Source organism: Rhincodon typus, chromosome 20, assembly GCF_021869965.1.
Source record: "Rhincodon typus isolate 14 chromosome 20, sRhiTyp1.1, whole genome shotgun sequence".
Taxonomy (NCBI): Eukaryota; Metazoa; Chordata; class Chondrichthyes; order Orectolobiformes; family Rhincodontidae; genus Rhincodon; species Rhincodon typus.
In genome coordinates this window covers 28640653-28664792 of record NC_063351.1, presented here as the reverse complement: position 1 = coordinate 28664792, position 24140 = coordinate 28640653, and the positions used below count along the sequence as shown (strand labels likewise).

General features: G+C 39.0%; 1 protein-coding gene across 1 annotated transcript; it reads left to right on the top strand.

Moving 5' to 3' along the window:
- Window positions 1-166: 166 nt before the first annotated feature.
- Window positions 167-24083, top strand: LOC125485616 (BTB/POZ domain-containing protein 16-like). The gene is made up of 4 exons (XM_048609193.1): window positions 167-216; window positions 309-400; window positions 18737-18819; window positions 24000-24083. Exons 2-4 carry the CDS (start codon window positions 319-321, stop codon window positions 24081-24083), a joined length of 249 nt encoding a protein of 82 aa, XP_048465150.1. The 5' UTR covers window positions 167-216; window positions 309-318.
- The last annotated feature ends 57 nt before the right edge of the window (window positions 24084-24140 follow it).

Below are 24140 nucleotides of genomic sequence, written 5' to 3'. Positions count from 1 at the left end.
AGGAAAGTTAGCTGCCTTATTTTAAAACATTTTGCTGTTTGTCCCCAGCACATTTTTGACAGAGAGAACTGAACAGTAGTGCATTAAAACTTGATGAATAATCCATTCTCAATTTCTATTGTTTTTCTAACCAAACCTCAGATGAAACTTGAAACCAGAAGAAACTATCAGTGCAGTTTCAACGGGTTATTTCCCTGAGCTTGTTATATATTTACAGTTAAGTCTTGCTTAAACCAGGAAATAAAACTGTTTTGGCCATGAATAGAAAACCTAATAATGTTGCTCTAAGTGACTTATTTTCTTCACAGTTTACAAAAGATGTTCGTCTACCTGGAAAAGGATATTCGACAGAAATACTTTGGGCTGTTTCAGGCTGTCCGATTACATGGAATAACTGAAAGTAAGCAAGTTCTCTAAATTGCTGACTTTTAAATGTCAGTGTTGTTATGTTCATTATTATGGAATGCATAAAACTTAAACCAAAACCAGACTTTGGAAGCAGTGACAGCAACACATAGCAAGAGTATTTCAGTGTCTCAGTTGTTCAAACATGCTGATCTTATTATTCTACATCCTATTTTCATGTACTATTGCAAATTGTCTAGTTCCACCGTTTTATTCGATAACAGTTTTAATTGTTTCATTTGGCTTTGAAGAAGAGCTGCACAATAACTTACGGATCTCCTCATACATATGCTCCAATGGAAATGCATGCATTAATTTGGTCTAAATCCTTCTGGTGGTATTAATCCAACTAACCTATCATCGAAAGATAAACTTATATTCAGAAATTCTTCATAATAAATAGATATAGCAATACATAAAGTATTATTTTTACAATGCTTATTATTTAAAAACCTAAAAGTAGTTCATCTCATTGTTACTTATTACCTCACTCTGCACCTCTGGACAAACACTCTGGATATAGGACAAATAATATTCTTCATCGTTCTTTAATCTGTTTGTAAATCGCTGTAAGTTTACCAAATTTCAGTGACCTACTTCGTGGATATAAGGATTTGAACCTTCAAATGAGTTAAACCAGTACCATCAAATACCATCATATATCTCACTTTGGTAATCATTTGCAGGTATTCACTCATGATTATTCTGGCCAGACTCATGGATTCCCCACCCTTCAGTTCTATATTTCACTTTTTGTCCTTTTGTCCTAAAGATTCTTCCTTTACGTCATTTGCCCTTGATTCTTGCCAGCATTCCTCACTTCTCTTCCAAGTTTCTTCTGCTCTATTTATGCTCTTATTTGTTTTTATTCTCTTCCAATTTACCTGTGACCGTGTCAGCTGTAGCCAGAAAGAAGCGGAAGGTTTCCTCTGATTTCTGCCACCTCCCCCATGCACTGCCTTCTAGTTCTGCTTACTTTTATGATACACTTAAATCCAGTGCAAATGTGGACCTAAGATAATTTGGTTGAGGATTCAAGTATGAATTAGAATCAGGGAGCATTGCATAGATGTGGGCAGGAACAAGGGTGAGGTGAGAGATATAGCATGGATGGAGAACGCTTCCAGATTGGTCTAGCAAGGTTCAAGACAAGCCAGCAGGATTGGTCATTGGAGGAAAACAACATTCTATGGACAGACTGGAGACCAATAGATGTTGTTTGTCACATCTGATTGGTCCACACTAAGTATATTAAAGAATTATAATCGAAAAATGTACCAATGACCAATCACTGCTCAACTTAAATGACCAAATGTACAGCAATTATGTTGCTCCAAATTGAATCATTAGTTAAACCAAGTAATGTCTCTTTAAAAATAATATACAGGCATTTGTGAAGTACTTTATAGTGCAATGTAGAATTTTAAAATAATCTAAAATCTACTGATGCTGTTGACTGCGAGCAGGTTACTTGTATACAACTTTCTAACTTCAAAGGCAAAATATGACATTTTAGTCAAATAATGTATGTGACTTGCCAAAATATGAAATGCTGTAACCATATTTTATTGAAGGAAAATGGTACCATTTTTCCATAACTTTAAAAGATCTCCAATATTTCACATCACTAGTATCTCACCACTATCAAAGACTTTTTTGTTTTTTATATTTAAGTGTCTTTAATAGATACTCTGTTAAAACAAGGCTGACTTAATTATCCCTGAAAAACTGTATTTTGTATTTACCTTGTGTAAAGTGGCTTGTTTGATTTTGAGATTGCAATACTATTTTGGGTTCATTTTTGGCTGTTCCCTTTTCCCGGTCAGGTTAGCTGTGGCACAATTGATAGCACTCTCATCTCTGAGACTTATGGTTCTGTGTTCTAGACCACCCCAAGGATTGAGTCCAAACATCATCATAACCCATCTCCGTGGGTGTATCTTACCGTCAAAGGTGCTGTCTTTCAGATGAGATGTTGAATTGATGCCTCTTGAGTGGATGTAAAATATTTCATTGTGAAGAACCGCAGAGAAATTACCTTTGGTGTTCGTACCAATGTTTAACCCTCAATCAACATCTCAAAAAAAGACAGACCAGTCATTACCTCATTTCTATCAACGGGAATGTATTGTGTGCAAGTTGAAAGCCGCATTTCCTCCATTGTAACAGTGACTGCACTGTAAGAAGTGCCTCATTGGCTTTACAGCTTTTTGAGATGTTGTAGTCATGAAAAGTGCTGTTTAAGTCCAACTCTTCTTTCCTCTACCTACTTGTCAACTTCCAATTAATATGAATATGCTTTAGCATACCTGTAATAGTTTAGCCACTGCACCCTGCTTCATTTTGTTCATTTGTTTTCATTGCATTTCAGATTAACTTTTCAAAACATATGTTGCATTTTTAGTGTTGTTCAAAACATCTGAATCAGTGTCAATTTGCTTTGATTTTTGTACATACATGCATAATATTATAAGGTGTGTAGGAAAATTTAATTTAAAATCACATTATTAAGTATTAATTTCTTCCTGGCTTGTATTTTTTATATGAAAAAATGAGTTGAACTGCAATTTGTGAACTTTACCTGGAATAAAAATTATGGAAAAGATATTTTCTGACACTAATTATTAAATCAAATGATAACTTCAAGTGTTTATTGTTTAAACAATATTTTACATTAGCTGAAGTAGATTGCTGAATCATCAGCAGTAATCAACCTTGCAGATCATAAAACAATGATAATGCTTCTAAATTCTTTGTAGATTTAGCTAAAGAAGGCAATTTTACTACACACTTTCTTTAGTTTCAATCTCTCCCTCATATTATTTCATTAGTGACACCAATTTGTTTCTCTGGCTGTTTTTATCTTGTTGATCAAAGGGTCCACATAAACCAAATAGAAGTTCTAAGTTTCAGAATGTTTCATTTACATTTCCTGTTTTTTTCAGCTGTGAATCAGTCCTGTTCCTCCCACTCCAAATATGACAGTTGTGATGTGATATGTTGCAATGGCTGCTACTCAGTGATGAGCCAAGTTAATCTCTCCTAGTCCTTGGAGTTGTGTGGAAAGAAATAAACCTGGACTCTGATTTATCTTTTGTGGCAAAATTGGTAGATGTGATTGGCAATTATAAGTGCTGTTCTGAGCACAACACTTACTATTTTCAGAGACAAAAAAACCGCAGATGCTGGCATCGAAGATAGACAAATAGGAGGCTGGAGAAACACAGCAAGTCAGGCAGAATCCAGAGGAGGAGAAGTCAACTTTTTAGGCATTACCCTTCTTCAGAACTGGAGAAGAAGTCCTGAAGAAGGGTAATACCTGAAACGTTGACCTCTCCTCCTCCAGATGCTGCCTGATTTACCATTTTCACGTGGGCAGGAATGGAGTTAGCTCAGGATTCACTGACAGCTGGCCATTCAATTTGTTTTTTGCCTCCACTTCTGCGAGATTTTGTTGAGGTAGGTATCTGAAACTCAAAGTGTGCAAATTAGACCAGGAAATACCATGTCGTAGGGTCATACAGCGCAGAAACAGGTTCTTTGGCACAACTCATCCATGCCTACCAGGTTTCCTAAACTGAACTAGTCCTATTTGCCTGCATTTAGCCATTATCCCTCCAAACCTTAACCTTACCCTGAAAAGGGTAAAAGCACGTCTAAACCTTATGGATTAATTTTCTTTCCAGGGTACTCTTTTGGAGAAGTAAGGTGTCTAGTATCTAGTCCTAATTTACATTTGGAAGAGTTAAGTACACATACTTGTGCATAAGAAATGCATAAAATCAATGGAACTGTCACAGCTGTCAAAGGTCTGTCAAGCTATCAAACAACTGTCAAAGAATTGTCAAGCTATTAAAGGGACCGATCAAGACCTTCAAAGGAACTTATCAAGACTGCCAAGGCATTTCAAACTCAAAATTACTTTGAAAAAATAGTCTGTAGAGTTCAAAGAAGATTGCTGTCCATTTCACTGTTTGTTGACATTAGCCTGAGGATTTCTGTAGATGGATTAGTGTTGAATAATTGGCTTCACAAGAACTCATTGTTACAGTGTTCATTTCACAGTTTGATTGACAGCTACAAGAGGTTTTAGAGTTTTGATGAGAGACTACAAACTCCAATGCTTGTTACACTTAAATTAAATATTTATTTTTTATTAGGCTTTACTAAGATGAAGAAATATAAACGTAGTAAATGTATTTTTTTTTACAAATGATAGAGTTTTTCTCAATATAGTGAAGGCTGCGATAAATCTACTTTAGTTCATAGAATTCTATTATTTGAAACACAGGAACAAAATCAAAGTTGCTGGAAAAGCTCAGCAGGTCTGGCAGCATCTGTAAAGAAAAAAACGGTCAACGTTTCGGGTCCGGTGACCTCTCCTCGAACTCAGTTGACCGTTTTTTCTTTACAGACGCTGCCAGACCTGCTGAGCTTTTCCAGCAACTTTGATTTTGTTCCTGATTTACAGCATCCGCAGTTCTTTCGGTTTTTATCTATTATTTCAAATCTGCGCATGGGTCTCGAGGTCTGCTCATGGTGGAATCTAGGTGAGTTGGCATGGCAGGCAAAAGGGTGGTTGTTGCAGGGCATGGGTTGGTACTAAATTGAAATAGAGTTCATAAAGGGCCACGTAGGCACAGGAGCATAGGTTGGCATGGAACATGTGGGGCCATGGGAATTGTGTACAGGGCATAAGTAGGCAAGTAGGGTGTGGGGGACCAGGAGGGGGATCATCAGGATCTAAGTTGCATGGAGGGTATGGGTGTGTCATGGAGTGAATAGATAATGTTAAGTGGCTTTGGGTGACATGGATGGGGCATGAGGAGCGTGGAGAGTTGGAGAAGAGCATTGAGAGGGAGGGTTGAATGGGTGTTTTGTGTGTTGATCTTTAATTCAAAACTTTGGACTCAGTGCTGTAGCCCACAGACAGGCTTTCCACCCATTTGGGCTCTGCACTGGGCATCCTCCTCATATTGTTCCAGTTGCTAACCTTGACCTCTGACCCAGCTTCCATTGCCTCACCGAAAATGGGAAGACTGGCAGTTTATTATAGAAAGTTTGGATTGTGGAGCTGGGAATTTCCCATCCTTGTGGGTCAACCTGGGAATGAAAATCAGAGCCGTGGTTTTTCATTTTCCAACCAAGCTGGAATTAAAAGCTGGCTGTAAGATTCTATAACAGTTGAAGAGTTTCAACTCTTGTCAAATTTAACATAAACTCATTGTAATCATAATGGCTGCAGCTGGGTTATTCTGAATTCCTGTTGTAATTGAGAATTGCCAACCTTTCTCCTCTTTGTATGTAGTCTCAATTATATTATTCTCTTTCAGGATCCAATCTAACATTTAAATGGTTCTTATTTGGGCTCCTTTTGTGCTTTTTGTAAATTTATCTCTCGTAATCTACCGCTGAAAAAGCAAAAGGGACGTCATTTTGTTCATGTACTGTATTAAAGTGCCCTTTATTCTTGCTTCCTCATTAGAGAGAGGTGACTGATGGTGGGTTTTACATGAGGATCACTAAACCTAAGGCAGCTGGTTGAGTTGAGAAAGCAGGACCTTCATGGTGACCTCGGTCAACATGGGAGTTGAAGCCCCATTGTTGGCATCACTCTGCATGACAAATCAGCCATCCAGCCAGCTGAGCTAACCAACCCTTTAGTCTAAACTGTAACACAGTCCATGCAATTGTTAGAAATTTTTAAAAAAATCTTTAAACCTTGGCAACATGCTGTACAGGATGTTAAATGCTGACGATGTGAATGGAGGAACAAATTATGTGCCATGTTGCCCATAGTTGCTGGACTAGTGATCCACAGACCAAGATTAATGCTAGAGAGACAATGATTCAAATCTACCACAATAGCTGGTGGAATTTCAATTCAAATTATAACTCTGGAATACAAAACTTAGTCTCAGCAATGATACAATGAAACTAGCATTGATTGCCATGAAAACCCATCTGGTTCCATTAATGTCATTAATGGACATCCCTGCTTTTTTTTTTAACCTACATGTAACTCCAGATTCTCAGGAATGAGGTTGATTCTTAACTACCTTCTGAAATGGTCTAGTAAGCCATTCAGTTCATGAACAATCATGATGTGCTGCAAGTTCTGGCCTTCCCAGAGACACCCAGATTTCATGAAAGAATAAAGAACAAAAATTCAATTGGTAATTGACTTTGCTGTTTGAATATTCTGCCATCAAATTGTTTGCACTTTAGAACTTAACATTCGCCTTTCAGGTATCAGTTTTGTATTTAGAGTTCTTTAAAACCATGAAACTTAAAAATTGCTAAAGTACAAAATGTTTCATGCCTCACTATTGAATCATATCAAAAGACATGATTTTCCTTGTTCCTAAGTGTGGGCAAGAGTGTGTTAGGTGAAATAACATGTGGGATCAGCAGCCAATCAATACATTTAGAACTGAAGGATGGGCACCACATGCTATTGCAGGCCTCCACACTGGTGATCTAGGTCACAGAAAGCTGTCAACCAAACAGAGGCCAACAGCTTTTGACTCCTAAAACCGAGTCTACATCTTGGGGAATCCAATGGTGAGAAGTTTTTTGTTTTGTCCTTCTTCTCGCAGGGTAGGGGTCATGGTGCCAGGGAGGTCAGAGGTTTGGAGGAAAGGGCAGATGAGTGGTTTTGAGAGGCAACCCTCTTGCCTGCCGTGCATCCCTCTGATTGAACTCAGCTTGGGGCCATTGGAAGGCCTCCCACAAGCTCAGCAGGAAAGTTGTCATGCTTTCCCAGTCAGGAAATTAACCTTCCTTCTTGTCCACCGAAGTGGCCAGTGATCAAAAGGAGTCAGGTTAAGGCACTTCAGTGTCCATTAATTGACCACTAAAAAAACCTCAATTGTTGCTGAATCAAAAGTGATCCATGGATCTTCATGCCATTTCTGCAAGTTCAGCGTTAGGCGAGAAAGGGGAAAGTTAGTCTTCAAATTTTCCAAGTTTCTCTTTCTCACCATCTCTCTCACCTTCCAGGGGAGAAAAAAAACTGCCCAAAATATTGTCCTGAAGGATCTGATAATGGTCTTGCTTGAATATTTGTCAGCCCACACATATTTGTTTTCTTAATGTCATTGCTGCTTATCAGGTAAAAGTCACTGAGTCATAGCAGCACTGAATCATCGAACCGCAGAGTCGTCGTAGTTTACAGTGCAGATGTCGACTTAACCAAATGTGTTAAAGAAAGTAACTGCTTATTCAAATTTTAGATGAATCTCTCCCTGCCTGTAAGACTTAAAAATTGGCACACGCAACCAGCATTTGTCACCACTGAATACTAACAATGTGAAATGATCATTATAAGTATCAACATTGATCAGTTAGATCCAAAAAAACAATGACTGAAAAGAAAAATTGGTTGTGCTTCCTGTTCTTGATTAATAGCCAGTGCTACCTTTAGAAATGTCACTGCAAGCTTACTGTTGTACTGTATTTCTCTCTCTTAATCAATCCCTTTGCCCTCTTTTGCTGAAATCTAAAGAGTTCCCAGTCCCCAGGTCTGCTGCTTTTTTGGCCAATTTGTATGACCCTTCCTTGGATCTGATACTATCCCTAATTCCTCTTTGGTCAGATTACCTTTGCCATTTTCTCTTTGTAGTAGACAGGATTGAACAATTGTTGCAGTTCTTCCATATGCGCTGTAAATATTTTCCATTGTCAATCCACGTCATCCTTTTAAATACTATTCCCCAATTTAGCATGACCTGCTCACACATCGTACCTCCATTATTTCCTACATTTAGATTTAGGACTGGTCTCACAGTCAACTATGTCAATCTCCATCTTAATAAAGAATTCTATCGTATTATGAGTACTCATCTCCAAGGAAACTCACACAGCTAGATTGCCAATTATGCCTTTCTGATTACACATTTCCCAGTCTAGGACAGCCTGTTTTCTGGTTGTTTCCAACACATTGATCAGAAAACCATCCCCTATACACACCAGGTAACCCTCCTCACCAGTATTATGAGAGGAAATTAACATAGTATGGAAGGATATCAGCTCTTATGAATGTGAAATCTATATTGGTAGAGTTTAGAAACACCAAAATGATAGTGTGGTTGTGTATAGACCCCCAAACAGTTGTGGTCATGTTGGTGAAGGAATTAAACAGGAAATTAGAAACACAAGCAATAAAGGTGCAGTTGTAATTATGAGCAAGTTTAATCTGCATGTAGATTGAACAATCAAAACAGTAACAATGCCGTACAAACAGATGGCAGACCTATTTTTAAAAAAAATTGGTTCTATCTACACAAAGGAGGTCACAAGTAACATGCCGAAAATGTTGGGAATGCAGGATCTAGTAAAAGGAAGGAACTGAAAGAAGTCAGTTAGTAGGAACATGGTATTGGGAAATAGAGGGATTAAAAGCTGAAAAATCTCTAGGACCTGATAATCTACATCCCAGAACATTTAAGGCTTTGAAATAGTGGATGCATTGGTGGCCACCTTTCCAGAGTCTATAGGCTCTGCAGCAGATCGTATGGGTTGAGGGTAACTAATGTAATCCTACTATTTTGAAAAGAAGCTGGAGAGAAAATAAAATTATAGACCAGTTAGCCTGACATATTGGGAAAAATACCAGAGTTCATTATGAAAGATTTAATACCAGAGCACTTGGAAAAGAGGATCAAACAAAGTGAGCATGGATTTACGAATGGGAAATCATGCTTGACAAATCTACTGGAATATTTTGAGGAAGTAACTAGTAAAGTTGATAAGGGGGAGCCAGTGGATGTGGTATACTTGAACTTTCAGGAGGCTTTTGATAAGGTTCCACGTAACAGAGTCGCAGATAAAGAAAAGGGCATGAGGATGAGGTTAGTGTACTGACATGGATAACAAAATATCTGGCAAACTGGAGACAAAGAGTAGGAATAAACAAGTCTTCTTCTGAGTAGCAGGTAGTAACTTGTGGGGTACTGCAAAGATCAGTGCTTGAACCCCAGCTCTTTGCAATATATGTGAATGATTTAGATGAAGGACCTAAGTTCAGTATCACTTAATTTGTAGATGACGTAAAGGTGGGTGAGATGGTGAACTGTGAGGAGAATGCAGAGATACTTCAGTGTAATTTGTGCAAGTTGAGTGAGTGAGCAAATGCATAGCAGATGAACTATGATGTGAACAAACATGAGGTTATCCACTTTGGTAGCAAAAACAGGAAGGCAGATGTAAAATTTGAATGGCAATAGATTGGGAAAGGAGGAGGTGCAACGAAACCTGGGTGTCTTTTTACACTAATCACTGAATGTAAGCATGCAGTTGTGGCAGGCAGTGGTGCAGGCAAATGTTGGCCTTAATGGCAAGAGGATTCAAGTACAGGAACAGGGACGTCTTGCTGCAGTTGTGCAGGGCCTTGATGAGACCACACCTAGAGCATTTGGTCTTCTTATCTGAGGAAGGATGTTCTGGCTATGGAGGGAATACAACAAATGCTTACCAGACTGATTCCTGGAATGCCAAGACTGCTGTATGAAGAGAGACTGAATCAGTTAGAACTGGGTTCACTGGATTTAGAAGAATGGGGAGGGATCGCCTCAAAACCTATAAAATTCTAACAAATCTATACAGGATAAATGTAGAAAGGATGTTCCCGACAATCAGGCAGTCCAGAACAAGAGGATCTCATTTAAGGATATGAGGTTGGCCATTTAGGACTGAGATGAGGAGAAATTTCTTCACCAAAGAGTGGTGAGCCTGTGGAATTCTCAGCCACAGAAAGCAGTTGAAGCCAGAACATTGAATGTTTTCAAGAAGGAGTTAGCAGTAACAGGGTACTAGGTTGAATGACAAGCCATGGTCATATTGAATGGTGGAGCAGGATTATGGTACTGAGCATACTCCTGCTTTGTTTCACAATTTCTATGAAATTGCCCAGATGTAGATTTAATTAAGGACCCCCTGGACTTTGGCAGCAATTTCTTGAATAGCCTGCTTCAACACACTGACAAAACTCACAATAAAATGTCTCCCGAATTTTGCGACATATATATGCAATATGATTTACATTTATTGATTTTTCTTTACTCTTGAGGCAAGTTTTCTCTCCTTGTGCATTTTTTTACAGTATGCACTGGGCTGCTAAATGTGCAGGCAGCTGTATTTTTTTTTTTCTCAAGCCTCATGTAATGTTGATATTAAACTAGCAAGGAAGGAGATCTGTGACAGCAATGACTTGACCTGTGAGTTTCCTCTCCTTTCTGTAGTGAAGCCTATGTCCTCTTTTTACCACATCCTATAATGGGAAATGGAGACTGAGAAGGCGGAATGCGAAGGACTGTAGATGTGATACTCTGTCCTTCCATTGTCTTGCACATTGCATTGTTAATTTTGTGTGATGACACATCAAGCTGTAACTACTTTGTATTTTTAGACTCTGAACAGCAAATTGATGGAGCCTTTTGTCTATTGATGAAGAAACATTGAGCAATTTTCAGTCTTGTTATTTGTAAAATACAGACCACAATTGCTTGTTCATGAATAAAAAAGAACCACAAAACACATATTGAAAACTGCTGTGGAACAGGAAAGTGACTGATTTCTGACTCATCGATAATAAAAGAATGAGACATTTCACCCATCTGAAAGGCATTTAATGTCTTTCTGCAGAGAACATTATTTCTTGCCTGACTGCATTTATTGTTATTATCTTATTAAATATCTTCTACCCTCTTGCAAGGCGATTGCCTGTCGTTATAGTTATAATTAATATATTTAAAATTCTATGTCCATTCTTATGAAAATGGGACACACCTCGACTTTCAAAAAGCTCCCAAACATGACATGTAAATTTGGTTGTATATTTTAGATTGACAATGGAGTCCGATGTTATAAGGATGGGAGTTATAAGGCCATTCAGCCCTTCGGCCTATTCCATCGTTCAATTAGATCTTGGATGATTTGTGCCTCAGCTGTGTTGACCTGTCTTTGATTGATGTCCCTTGATAATTTATCAGTTTTGTTTACAAAAGTTTCAATTGATACAGCTTTCATAGCTTTTACTGGGAGAGGGTTCTAGATAGCTGTCAAACTTCATGTGAAATAAATCAGTTTCTGATTTCAGTCCTCAATGGCCTAGCTCTTATTTTAAGATTGTCTTTGCTTCTTTGCATTCCTTTATCATAGCATATAGCTTATCTGTTTCACCTTTGGTATTCTTTAATAAATTTAAATATTCTAATTAAATCGTCCCGAACCTTCTGACCTCAAGTGAAAACAATCCAAGTTTAGACAACTGTCCTCGTATCTTAACCATTGAAAACTTGGCCCTGAATCTGCTCAGTGATTCCCTTTAAAAGCTGATACTACCCTGAGGTGTGGTACCCAAAATTGAATAGTCTGCTTCAGGTTCAACAAAACTGAAGCACCACTGTCTTTCCTTTGCATTCCAGGCACCTTAAGATAAAGGCCATCATTCTGTTAGCCTTTTTGATTACATTCTTCACCAGCTTGCTACGATTTGTCAATGAACAAGCTCTACCCTCTTGAAAATTCAGTGATTTTTGCCAAGATTTTGCAGCATTCATTCACCAAGCTGCCTCAGAAGGTTCTAGCATTGGTTAGCATAATTACTGAAGAATAAAGCTCTGTACATCCTAATAACAAATCAATGACTGTTTCCTTGATTGGACCATACCAGTCTGCCAAAGAACATTTCTTACCAGGAAAAGAGCTGAGACTATGAAACAATATAAATGGAAATGCAAATCTTTTTCCATCGCAGACAAAGAGCAATCGAATTTTGTTTACTTCAACATAATTTCTCCTTTGTATTTGTTATTCTCAATATGCAGACATCATTGCAGAATAACTTTGCTTGGTCATCATGCTGAACTATCATATTCAGTTAGACAAACACACAATAGAAACAGTTGGATCTAGGACAGAATAGATAATTTACCATTCAGAATCATGTGCATAGGTGCCTAGGGACAATTTAAACTTATTATGTTCATGGAATGTTGGTTAATGCTATGATAATGTTGTAAATATTGTCTAAGTGCTGTTTACTTTGAATTAAGTGATGCTTTATTAATTTTGATTTCTTGCGCTGGCTTTTTCAAGGCCTTCTCCAATTGATATTAATCACTTTCACATTAAGTCAGCCATCATCCCACAGCCAATGACTGTATTAAGGATGTGACACTAGCAGGGGGAGGTGATATTAATGTGGAGACCCAGATGATGTTTTGGGGATCTGGGCTCAAATGCTACCACAACAGATAGTGGAACTTGAAATAAATTTTTAAAAATCTGGAATTAAGAGTATAATGGTGGCCGTGAAACTATTGTTGATTTTTGGGAGATACCCATCTAGTTCACTTGTGTTCTTTAGGGAAGGAAACTTTTGCCCTTACCTGACCTGGTCTATGTGTCACTGTAGACCTACAGCAATGTGGTTGACTCTCATCTGCCCTCTGGGTAATTATAAATGGGGAATAAATATTGGCCTATCCAGCAATGCCCATATCCTGTGAATTATTTTTGAAAAAATGTCCAAAAAAAGTGTTGTAAAGAATTTTGACACTTGACTTTTCTCAACAGGTAAACTCCATTTTCAAAAGTTCAAATATACTACCACAGGAGAGACAGCCCTTAATGAAGTTATTAAGTTCCAGTACTTCTCTGCAAGAACCTGAGGTTTTACATTGATATTGGCAGTTATGTCCTTGGCTTATAGGTGCTATTACTTCTGCAAATAGAACGAATGAACATCTATTTGCAGGCCACATGATGAGCCCTTTATATATTCTGAATGAGGTGGAAATCATCTTAAAGTTATTCATACTGGGCGACATCACAGTGCTGTTGTTATGGCACTTGATTTATCTTGTGATGGAAAATTTCAGTTTGGCAAAAACCCATCATTAATAACACAAACAGGGAAAATAGGATGAAGGACACATCAAATATATTACAATAGAATCACTGAGGATTTATCTTTACTCTTTCAATTGTGGTCTTATGTAGTATGTTTAGATCATCTACCTAGGTATCTTAAAAAAATGAATTAAAGAAAATACTAACCAAGGGGATCCCAGGATAGCTCAATAGTCTTTTTTTTATTGATTTACATGATGTATCACTCATAACGCCAACATTATTGTGCATCCCTAATTGCCCTTTTGAAAGTGGGAGAGTAACCATTTCAGAGGGCAATGAGAGTCAACCACATTACTGAGGTCTGGAGTTGGATCTGGCCCATACCAGGTAAGGACAACAGACTTTCTTCCTTAAAGGATATTAGAGTTATAATTGACTGAATGCAGCTGGGTTGCAGGAATTGTATTCTTATGGAATTTAGTGCTATTAATTTAGACAAGTGAAAGTCAGTTATTTTTCCAGCTTCTCATCACTTTCCACAAGATCCTGCTGGAAATATGTCTATGTGAACATCAAGTCTATGCAGGATCTCCACAGCTGCTAGTATTGACTGTGTTGGAACATGTGTGAATAATGATGACTTAAGTGAGATAACGGAGTAATTATGCATCAATAGAAAACAAACTATTGCAGGCAACTGGAGAAAACTAGCAGAACAATAGAAAAGATTTTATGACACTAAAAGTTCCATTCTTCAAAAGGTGTGCTCGCTCATTAATAACAAGTGGTAGTCACATGCGTGTGATATTTGATAGTTCTCAGCTGGACATTGTTCCTCACAATGTCTTAAACTACTGAGTGTATTTATTGCTAGCATGTTTTACAAACATATAACTATATCAAAAATTAAGTGTATAATTATCCGTATAAAAAAATTAGTTATGCATACTTTCACTTTAAGTTGTAATTTTCTCCTGATTTTGCTTTCCCATGCAACGCTTTGTAATGAGATCCTAACATATGTGTGAATGTTATTATTCTTATTGTAATTTTCCTTAACCCCCATGGGACAGCATCTGATCTCTGGTTGCTACTTCTAATTATTGGCCCAGCTGGGAATTTGTCATGCACTAGCATATCATCCAGTAAATAACCTTCTCCAAACTGAAAATGAAGAACAATGAGAAATTTGAATGATGACTGAAATTTTAGTTTATGAAACAAAAACTGTTGTGGCCCTAACAAAATAACGAATTCAGACCCATCAATAATTTAAACAAATATGTCCTGTTTATAACCACATGCATCTGCTTCCTCCTTGAACTCATTTTCTTTTAAAGCACTCAACAACAGTTTTTCAATTACATTTTGCATCCCGTTTCAGAGGGATGTTGGTTTTTAGATATTTTCTAAAAATGCTAATATTCAATTCTGGTTTCATCATGTGATTGTTGCTCAATCCAGTCAGCGTTAATGACTAAGGGCCATGCTGCAAGTTTAGGATTGAGATTTATGAAGTTTCTCTGAAATTTCACAGTGTTTCATGTTATGGCCAGGCCAAACACCCTCAAAATAAATGAAGAAGATAGCCTAGACTCAATGTTTTCTTACGGTAAAAGCGAATGGCAAGAATTGCGTTCCAGTTGCAATTCAATAGGTCTAACTACCAGATTTGAAGCAAAACATGCTTTATTATTGCATTATAGGTAAACTACAACAGAAGATAGAAAAAAGTTGGAATAGTTAACTCTTTTGGAAAACTTAACAGAATAATAGATTATTTAAAACTGTTCCAAAGTAGTAACATCCCATGAACACACCCTGGACAAAGGCAAATTCAATAAAACAGAATGTCTCACATGCAATTCTAGCAGCAGAAAAAGAACCTCCAGCTTTTAGCTATAACCTAGAGCAAGGAAAAACAGCTTCCATATCCAGCGTCAAGGCCCCAGCAGCTGCTACTGAAAGACTAAAACAAAAAATCCTGGTTCTGTGGGAGCTTGTCCCTCCCATTCAGGCTGCTTCTATTGTTCCAATTTAAAAGAAAACCCAAGACCTCAAAAGCTATTTATGGGCTTTCAATAGACAGCTTTTCACCTCTGTGTTAAAACCTTTCTTCACAAAAAAAAACAAAATATACCTCTTAAAGTCATAGTATCATCACATTCATTTTTACCTTGGAATAAAATGTACTTTAAACAAATATATAACATTTTTATACATGCAGCTGATTAAAAAATACTGTACAATCAAACCAAAGAACTGCAGATCCTGGAAATCAGAAACAAAAACAGAAACTGCCAGAGAAACTCAGCAGTTCTGGTCTCATCTGTGAAGAGAAAGCAGAGTTAATGTTTTGGGTCCAGTGACACTTCTTCAGAATGGCAGAAGAAGGTAGAATATTCTGAAGAAGGGTCACTGGATGTGAAATATTAACTCTGCTTTTCTCCACAGGTGCTGCTAGACCTGGTGAGTTCCAGCAATTTCTGTTCTTGTTTCTGAAAAATACTGTAGTTGCGTCATGTTTTAATAGAAGTAGACTAGTCTTAGATTTAAGTTTAGAATTTGGTGCAGCAGATGGAACAGCACTGCAGCCAGGAAAACTGGTGTAGCTTGCAGGTATTCACACAAGATGGCTAAGTGCCCCCATTAAGGAACCTCAAATTGCCCAAAATATCTTTAGCAGCAGAATCCGTTTTTACAACAAGCCTGTTCTTTGTGTAGGGTAAGGTAACAACTTTATAATCAGAAAACTTTGGAAAAATTAAAATATAGTATTACCAATTTATTCCCTTATTCTGTGTAAGATGTGAGACAGATAGGACTTTCACCTAGAGTAGTCCTGATGAACTGTGCACCCTGATTAACTCCTCACCTATGGATTCATGCAAGTCACTTCCCTGTGAATGAATGAACATGATTGCTGCAGTCAGTGGTACCATTTACAGATTTCTGGGATTTCATCTCCTTGCGTTAAGATTCTGATGTGGTTCTGTTTAAGAAAGTACCTTGTTAACATTTTGAGTCCAGTGCGACTTCTTCAGATCATCAGAGTGCTGAAAAAGAGACAGACTAGACTCAAACATTAACTCTATTTCTCCCTGCAAAGATGCTGCCAGACCTGCTGAATTATTCCAGCATTTTGTTTGTGTCAGATTTCCAGCATCTGCAGTATTTTGCTTTTATTCAGGAAATACACAATTGGTTACCCAGTTCACTAGGTCACAGGTAAACATTTTCATTCACTGCCATGCATCAACTCACACTTGCTATGGGAAACAGCTTTTTTTTAATGTTGTAGGGTGCAGGGGCAGGTTTAACTGATGGCATATAGTACTGGATGCTGTTGACCTTAACCCTATATCTAATCCATTAGAAAATACACAATCTTTTTTTAGAAAGTATTCATGGGCTATGGGTATTGCTGGCTGGGTCAGTATTTATTGCCCATCCCTAGTTTCTCTTGAAAAGTTAGTGGTGAGTTGTCTTCTAGAATCGCTGCGCTGGCCAGTTACATCCACAATGCCATTATGGAGGCAGTTACAAGATTTTGACCAATGGCACTGAAGGAACGGTGATATATTTCCAAGTCAGGTTAGTGGCTTGGAGAAGAACTTCCCTTCACTGGTAGTCTAGTGGTTAAGATTCAGTGCTCTCATCGCCCCTCTCTAGGTTCATTTCCTGGTTAGGGAGCTCAAGTTGTCCTTCGCTGGTTTTTAGGGTGGCACAGTGGCTCAGTGGTTAGCACTGCTGCTTCACAGTACCAGGAACCCGGGTTCGATTCCACCCTCGGGTGACTGTTTGTGTGGACTTTGCACATTCTCCCCATGTCTGTGTGAGTTTCCTCCCACAGTCCAAAGATGTGTAGGTTAGGTGGATTGGCCATGCTAAATTGCCCATAATGTTCAGGGATGCCTATATTAGGTGGGCTAAAGGGGGATGGGTCTGGGTGGGATGCTCAAAGGGTCGGTGTGGACTTGTTGGACCAAAGGGCCTGTTTCCACACTGTAGGGATTCTATTCTATGATAATGTTCCCATGTATCTTCTGTCCTTGACCTTTGTGCTGATAGTGGATATGGGTTTGGAAGGTGCTGTCTAAAAGCCTTGGTGAATTTCTGCCATGTATCTTGTAGATAATACATACTTCTGCTACTGTACGTTGGTGGAGGAGGGAGTGAATGTTTGTGAATGTTGCACCAATCAAGTGGTCTATCTTGTTCTGAAAGGTATAAAGTGTAAAAGGTCCACCTCATTTTCTCTTGCTGGGGATGACCATTGCCTGGTACTTGTGTGATGCAAATGTTACTTACCACTTATCAGCCCAAACCTGGATATTGTCCAGGTCCTCCTCCAAGGAAGATAGATGTTGATCAACATCACCTTCAGCATGATAAAGCAGAGTAGTCTCAGGTGCAACAAGCTAGATATGACTTAATGACACATGCTCCCAATGGAACTCAGTTGGGTGAAATCATTATTCATTGACTGTAATGTTTTGATGCTGGATAGCCAAATAGACCCTGTCTATTCCCAAATGCAAATGCAGTGCTTTTATTTATTCATTTTTTGCTTTTCCTGTTGTGAAATAAATTTAATGTTAAAAATTGCCTGTTGGAAGTCATTGTAACAAGTGATGCTACATGTTACCAATAGTTTATGCTATGATGGGTATAATGGAAAGGGTTCTAATATTATATGACACTAAGGAATGGAAGTGTTGCTAAGTCAAAACATGTAGTTGCAGCTGAAATGACAATCATTAAGTCAGGTGATGATGTAAATCGAAAATATATTGAGCTTCTATTTATATTGAGGCATCACCAACACAATCTATGTGCCTTCAAATGGTCTTCTTTTCCCTTTCCCTCCTACTAGGTGTACGTTCTGTCCCAGTTTCTTCAGACAGGCTGGAGGTAGTCTGCCCTATAGTGGAGACAGCTGGTCTTGGAATTTTGGGTGGATGACCACAGGGCATTGATGTTTGAGGGCCCAGACATGTTGAGAGTGTTCTGGTCAGATTCAGGTTCACCCCACCCTAAAACCAAAAGGCATATTTTTAAGGTGAGAGGAGAAAGATTTAAAAGGGTCCTGAGGGGCAACTTTTTCACACAGAGAGTGGTTTGTATGTGGAATGAACTGCCTGAGTGAGTGGTAGATGCGGGTACAGTTACAACATTTAAAGACATTTGGACAGATACAATAATAGGAAAGGTTTAGAGTGATATGGGCCAAATTGAGGCAAATGGGACTAGTTTTGTTTGGGAAACTTGGTCAACATGGATGAGTTGGACCAAAAGGTCTGTTTCCATTCTCTGTGACTCAATGACTCTATAGCATACATAAATGGCAGACATTTTGCTCAGAAAATGATTCCTTATGAGTGATATTCAAATGTTTTCATTTAACAATAACTACTTAATTAATGATTAACATTTCTTATAAAGATTAACTTCACTTCTGTCATTTTATTAGCTCGACAGATTGAGGAGCTGCAGCAGATTAATTTGTTACCACGGGACTGGCTGCTGTACATTGTCACCCGCAGTTACTATGCAGTGAGTTGATACACTGATTTTTAAACTTTAACTTTGATTTGAGTCAGAAATGGTTCAAAGATGCTGATTAGTGATCCTTTTGTAATTTCTAGAGGTAACAAGTTCTTTTCAGAAATTAATTACTGAATGTTATCCACTTTAGTTTGGAGAAGGGCATATTGAAATATTGTTTCAGAGGTGGGAGACCAGGAATTGCAAGGGATTAAGGTGTCTGAACACTAATACACAGGTATAAAACATTATGGAAATATTTAATGGACCAGTGAGCCCGAGAGCAAATTGGTATTAAAATGTGAGGAAACTATGCTGAATTGCACTAAGTCTTGATCTGACTCAATTGAGAATGCTGTGTTCAGCTTGCTCCGGTATGTCATAAGGACAGTTTGAATACACCTGCATTCTCTTGAGTTGAAGGGTGGTCGAATAGACATGTTTAATTTAATAGGAAATTTCAGGAGGGTAATTACAGGGAGACTGCCTCTGTGGAGTTTGCACATTCTCCCCGTGCCTTTGTGGGTTTCCTTCGGGTGCTCTGGTTTCCTCCCACAGTCCAAAGATGTGCAGGTTAGGTGGATTGGCCATGCCAAAATAAATTTGCCCTGTAGAGTCCAGGGATGTACAGGTTAGGTGGGTTAGCCATAGTAAAAAACCCTATACAGGGTTATGGGGATGTGGTGGGTGGGTGGGATGCACAACGGAGGGCCCGATGGGCTGAATGGCCTCTTTCTGTATTGTAGGGATTTTATGATTGAAGAAGATAATTCCCCTGGTGGCACTGTCCAGATAGAGCAAGACGATTCAAAAGTGAAGTCAAGAAGCATGTTTTTAAGCAAAGGGGAGGCTGAATTAATTATTTGTAACAAAGCAAAACTACAAATTGTTCTTCAAACTAAAGTATTTATTGTGTTTAATGCCTGAGAAAAAACAAAATGTATCTCAAATAATTTTTAGATTGTATTACTGGGAATACCAATTATCGATCTGCTTCCATTTTAGTCCGTAACAGAGCTTGTGGTAATTTCTCTTAGAACAGCAGGAATGTACCTAAAATGGCCATACGAGAGACCATAAATTTCATAAATAAAGCATTTCTTGATCTGTGTGTATGAAATGGACTTGGGTGTCCAGGGTACAATAACTTGAGGCTGACACAAAACTTTCAGAGAGTTGCGAAGCAGGAACTGAAGATTGATTAACTTCAAGCTGATGGAATGGAGGTGGCCAGGTGGCAGATAAAGTTTATGATGGACAAGCATGAAATGATACATTTTAGTAGGAAGACTGAAGAGAAGCATAATAAGATAATTCTATAAGGAGTACAAGAGCAAAGAAACTTGGTGCAGAAATTGTTGACAGTGGCAGGGAGGTTGAGAAAGTGTTTACAGCAGTACAGGCAGTTGCTGTGATGTGAACAGACTCCATTCCTGAGTCTGTTCACAGTTGATTCATACACAAGTCAGAACACAATGCAGGACAATATAAAGCTGCCAGTTGTAAGTACTGGAAATGTTTGTATATCAGAAATTTAAACTTACACCACTGTATGAGATTGCATTGGTAAGTACAAGAGTTCATAAGTCAGACATTCATAAATCACGGACCCCCTGTATATGGGATCTTAAACTTTACAAATAGTGGCATACAGTACAAAAGCAAGGGAGTTATCTTGCATATTTATAAAATTTAGTTGTGTCCAAACTGGAACATTGTGTCTGGAGTGAGCATTGTACTTCAGGCAAGTTATGAAATCTTTCAAGACGATGCAAAGAAACTTTATGAAGTTACAGAGATGAAATATTTCAATGCTGTGGAAAGACTACAGAAACTGGGTTTGTTCCCCTTGGAGAACAGGTGGTTGAGAGGAGATTTGATTGAGGTGTTCGAGTTTGTCTACTGAGTTAGTATGGGTGGAAATTAGAAACAGGAAAGGAGCAGTCACTTTATTGGGAGTTTTCTATAGACCTCCCAATAGCAACAGAGACACTGAGGAACAGATTGGGAAGCAGATTTTGGAAAGGTGCAGAAGTAATAGGGTTGTTGTCATGGGTGACTTCAATTTCCCGAATATAGACTGGAACCTCCTTAGTGCAAATAGTTTGGACGGAGCACTTTTTGTCAGGTGTGTCCAGGAAGGATTTCTGACTCAATGTGTAGATAGGCCGATGAGAGGGGAGGCCATATTGGATTTGCTACTTGGCAATGAACTAGGCCAGGCATCAGATCTCTTGGTGGGAGAGCATTTTGGTGATAGTGATCACAACTCCATGACCTTTATGATAGTCATAGAGAGGGATAGGAGCAGATGATATGGGGAAGTATTTAACTGGGGGAGGGGGAATTACAATGCTATTAGGCAAGAACTGCGGAGCATAAATTGAGATCATATGTTCTCAAGGAAATGCATGACAGAAATGTGGAGGTTGTTCTGGGAGAACTTGCTACGAGTACTGGATGGGTTTGTCCCACTGAGGCAAGGAAGGGATGGTAAGGTGAAGGAACCTTGGATGACAAGATACGTGGAACATCTAGTCAAGAGGAAGAAGGAAACTTACTTAAGGTTGAGGAAGCAAGGATCGGACAGGGCTCTGGAGAGCTACAAGGTAGCCAGAAAGGAACTGAGGAATGGACTTAGGAGAGCAAGAAGTGGGTATGAAAAAGCCTTGGCGGGTAGGATTAAGGAAAACCCCAAGGTGTTCTATACTTATGTGAGGAACAAGAGGATGGCCAGAGTGAGGGTAGTGCCGATCAGGGATAGTGGAGGGAACTTGTGTGCGGACTTGGTGGAGGAGGGGAGGTCCTTAATGAATACTTCAGTATTCACCAGTGAGAGGGTCCTTGATGTTTGTGAGGACAGGTTGATGTTAGAAAGGAGGATATGCTAGAAATTTTGAAAAACATGAGGATAGATAAGTCCCCTGGGCCAGACGGGATAAGCCCAAGGTTCTTACGGGACGCGAGGGAAGAGATTGCTGCCCCTTTGGCAATGATCATTGGGTCCTCACTGTCCACTGGAGTATTACCAGATGATTGGAGCGTGGAAAATGTTATTCCCTTGTTCAAGAAAAGGAATAGGGATAATCCTGGGAATTGTAGACCAGTCAGTCTTACTTCTGTGGTGGGCAAATTATTGGAGAGGATTCTGAGTGATAGTATTTATGATTATTTGGAAAAGCACACATTGATTAGAAATAGTCAGCATGGCTTTTTGAGGGGCAGGTCATGACTCACAAGCCTTATTGAATTCTTTGAGGATGTGACAAAATACTTTGATGAAGACAGAGCAGTGGATGTGGTGTATATGGATTTTAGCAAGGCATTTGATAAGGTTCCCCATGGCAGGCTCATTCAGAAAGTTAGGAGGCATGGGATTCAGGGAAATTTGGCTGTCTGGATACAGGATTGTCTGTCCAATAGAAGACAGAGGATGGCAGTAGATGGAAAGTATTCAGCCTGGAGCTTGGTGACCAGTGGTGTTCTGCAGGGATCTGTTCTGGGACCCCTGCTCTTTGTGATCTTTATAAGTGACTTGGATAAGGAAGTGGAAGGGTGGGTTAGTAAGTTTGCCGATGACAGGAAGGTTGGTGAAGTTGTGGACAGCATGGAGGGCTGTTGTAGGTTGCAATGGGACATTGATAAGATGCAGAGCTGGGCAAAGCAGTGGCAGATGGAATTGAACCCGGAAAAGAGTGAAGTGATTCATTTTGGAAAGTCAAATTTGAATGCAGAATACAGGGTTAATGGCAGGAGTCTTGGCAGTGTGGAGGGACAAAGGGATCTTGGGGTCCACATCCATAGATCCCTCAAAGTTGCTACCCAAGTTGATAAGGTTGTAACGAAGGCATATGGTGTGTTGGCTTTCATTGGCAGGGGAATTGAGTTTAAGAGCCGCGAGGTTATGCTGCAGCTCTATAAAACTCTGGCTAGACCACACTTGGAATATTGTGTTCAGTTCTGGTCACCTCATTATAGGAAGGATATGGAAGCTTTAGAGAGGGTGCAGAGGAGATCTACCAGGATGCTGCCTGGACTGGAGGGCAGGTTTTATGAGGAAAGGTTGAGGGAGATAGGGCTTTTCTCTTCGGAGCGAAGAAGGATGAGAGGTGACTTGATAGAGGGGTACAAGATGATGAGACGCATAGATAGAGTGGATACCCACAGACTCTTTCCCAGGACAGAAATGACTATTACAAGGGGGCATAATTTTAAGGTGATTGGAGGAAGGTATAGGGGAGATGTCAGAGGTAGGTTCTTTACACAGAGAGTGGTGGGTGCGTGGAATGTGCTGCCGGCGGTGGTAGTGGAGTCAAATACATCAGGGACATTTAAGCGACTCTTGGATAGGCACATAGATGATAGTAAAATGTAGGGTATGCAGGGTAGCTTGATCTTAGAGTAGGATAATAGGTTGGCACAACATCGTGGGCTGAAGGGCCTGTACTTGCTGTACTGTTCTATGTTCTATGAAATCATATGGGATATAGACATAATGCATAGGGAGAAGTAGTTCCTTTTAGTGGAATTGTCAATAACCACAAGACACCAATACAAGGACTGGTGCTTGAGAAAATTTTTTTTTACACAACAAGTGGTTTCAATCTGGAATGAGCATCCTGAAAGTATAATGGAGGCGGATTCAACCAGGGATTTGTTACCATCCTCACAGGACCTAGGAAAAAGATCATACAATGGGGTTTCACATTTTAAGATCTTTACCAAATAAAAACAAAATCAACTATTATTTCATAGGTAACTAATACATTATAAGCTACAGAAATGGTATTCCTTATTAACATTTTAATACAACTAGAAAGCCCATGGCACATTTAAATTTTACACCATGTTCTCATCAGCTATGTAGTCTGTGGATTCAAGTCCAAATTGTTGCTGATATTCTGCCCAATCAAGTTGAATCATCCTTTTTTTTGTAACAAAGTCCCCTTCACTCCATCTTCTGAATATTTGACTCCTTGACAACTCATCATTTCTCTCCAAGAAGCTTTGTTCCTTTAACAGCTGTCTGTCCTTACCTGCATCCCATTGGTGATTAACCCATAAACAGGCTTTTTCTTCTCCCTGGTACAACAGACAGTGACTAACTGAGCCTACGAACCTGTAAGTCTCTCAACTTACCATAAGAAATACCATATTGTATGGACTGAATGTTTTCATTCACTTTGCAGCTACAACATGGTGGAGATGTGCCATGTCTGAAATACGTTCCCTCTGAAGCAGTCCGGTTTGGCTTCATCATTACAGAGGTATAAAGAATAGTTATAATAGAGGAGGATACCCAAATTATTCATCTCCTCGAAAAGAAATCT

What these genes read in the sequence shown, in the direction of transcription:
- LOC125485616 (XM_048609193.1), top strand. Translation starts at nt 319, where the DNA reads ATGTTCGTCTACCTGGAAAAGGATATTCGACAGAAATACTTTGGGCTG. An exon ending in ATTACATGGAATAACTGAAA is followed by an intron (nt 401 to 18,736) that starts GTAAGCAAGTTC and finishes TCATTTTATTAG; the next exon opens with CTCGACAGATTGAGGAGCTG. An exon ending in TCACCCGCAGTTACTATGCA is followed by an intron (nt 18,820 to 23,999) that starts GTGAGTTGATAC and finishes TTCACTTTGCAG; the next exon opens with CTACAACATGGTGGAGATGT.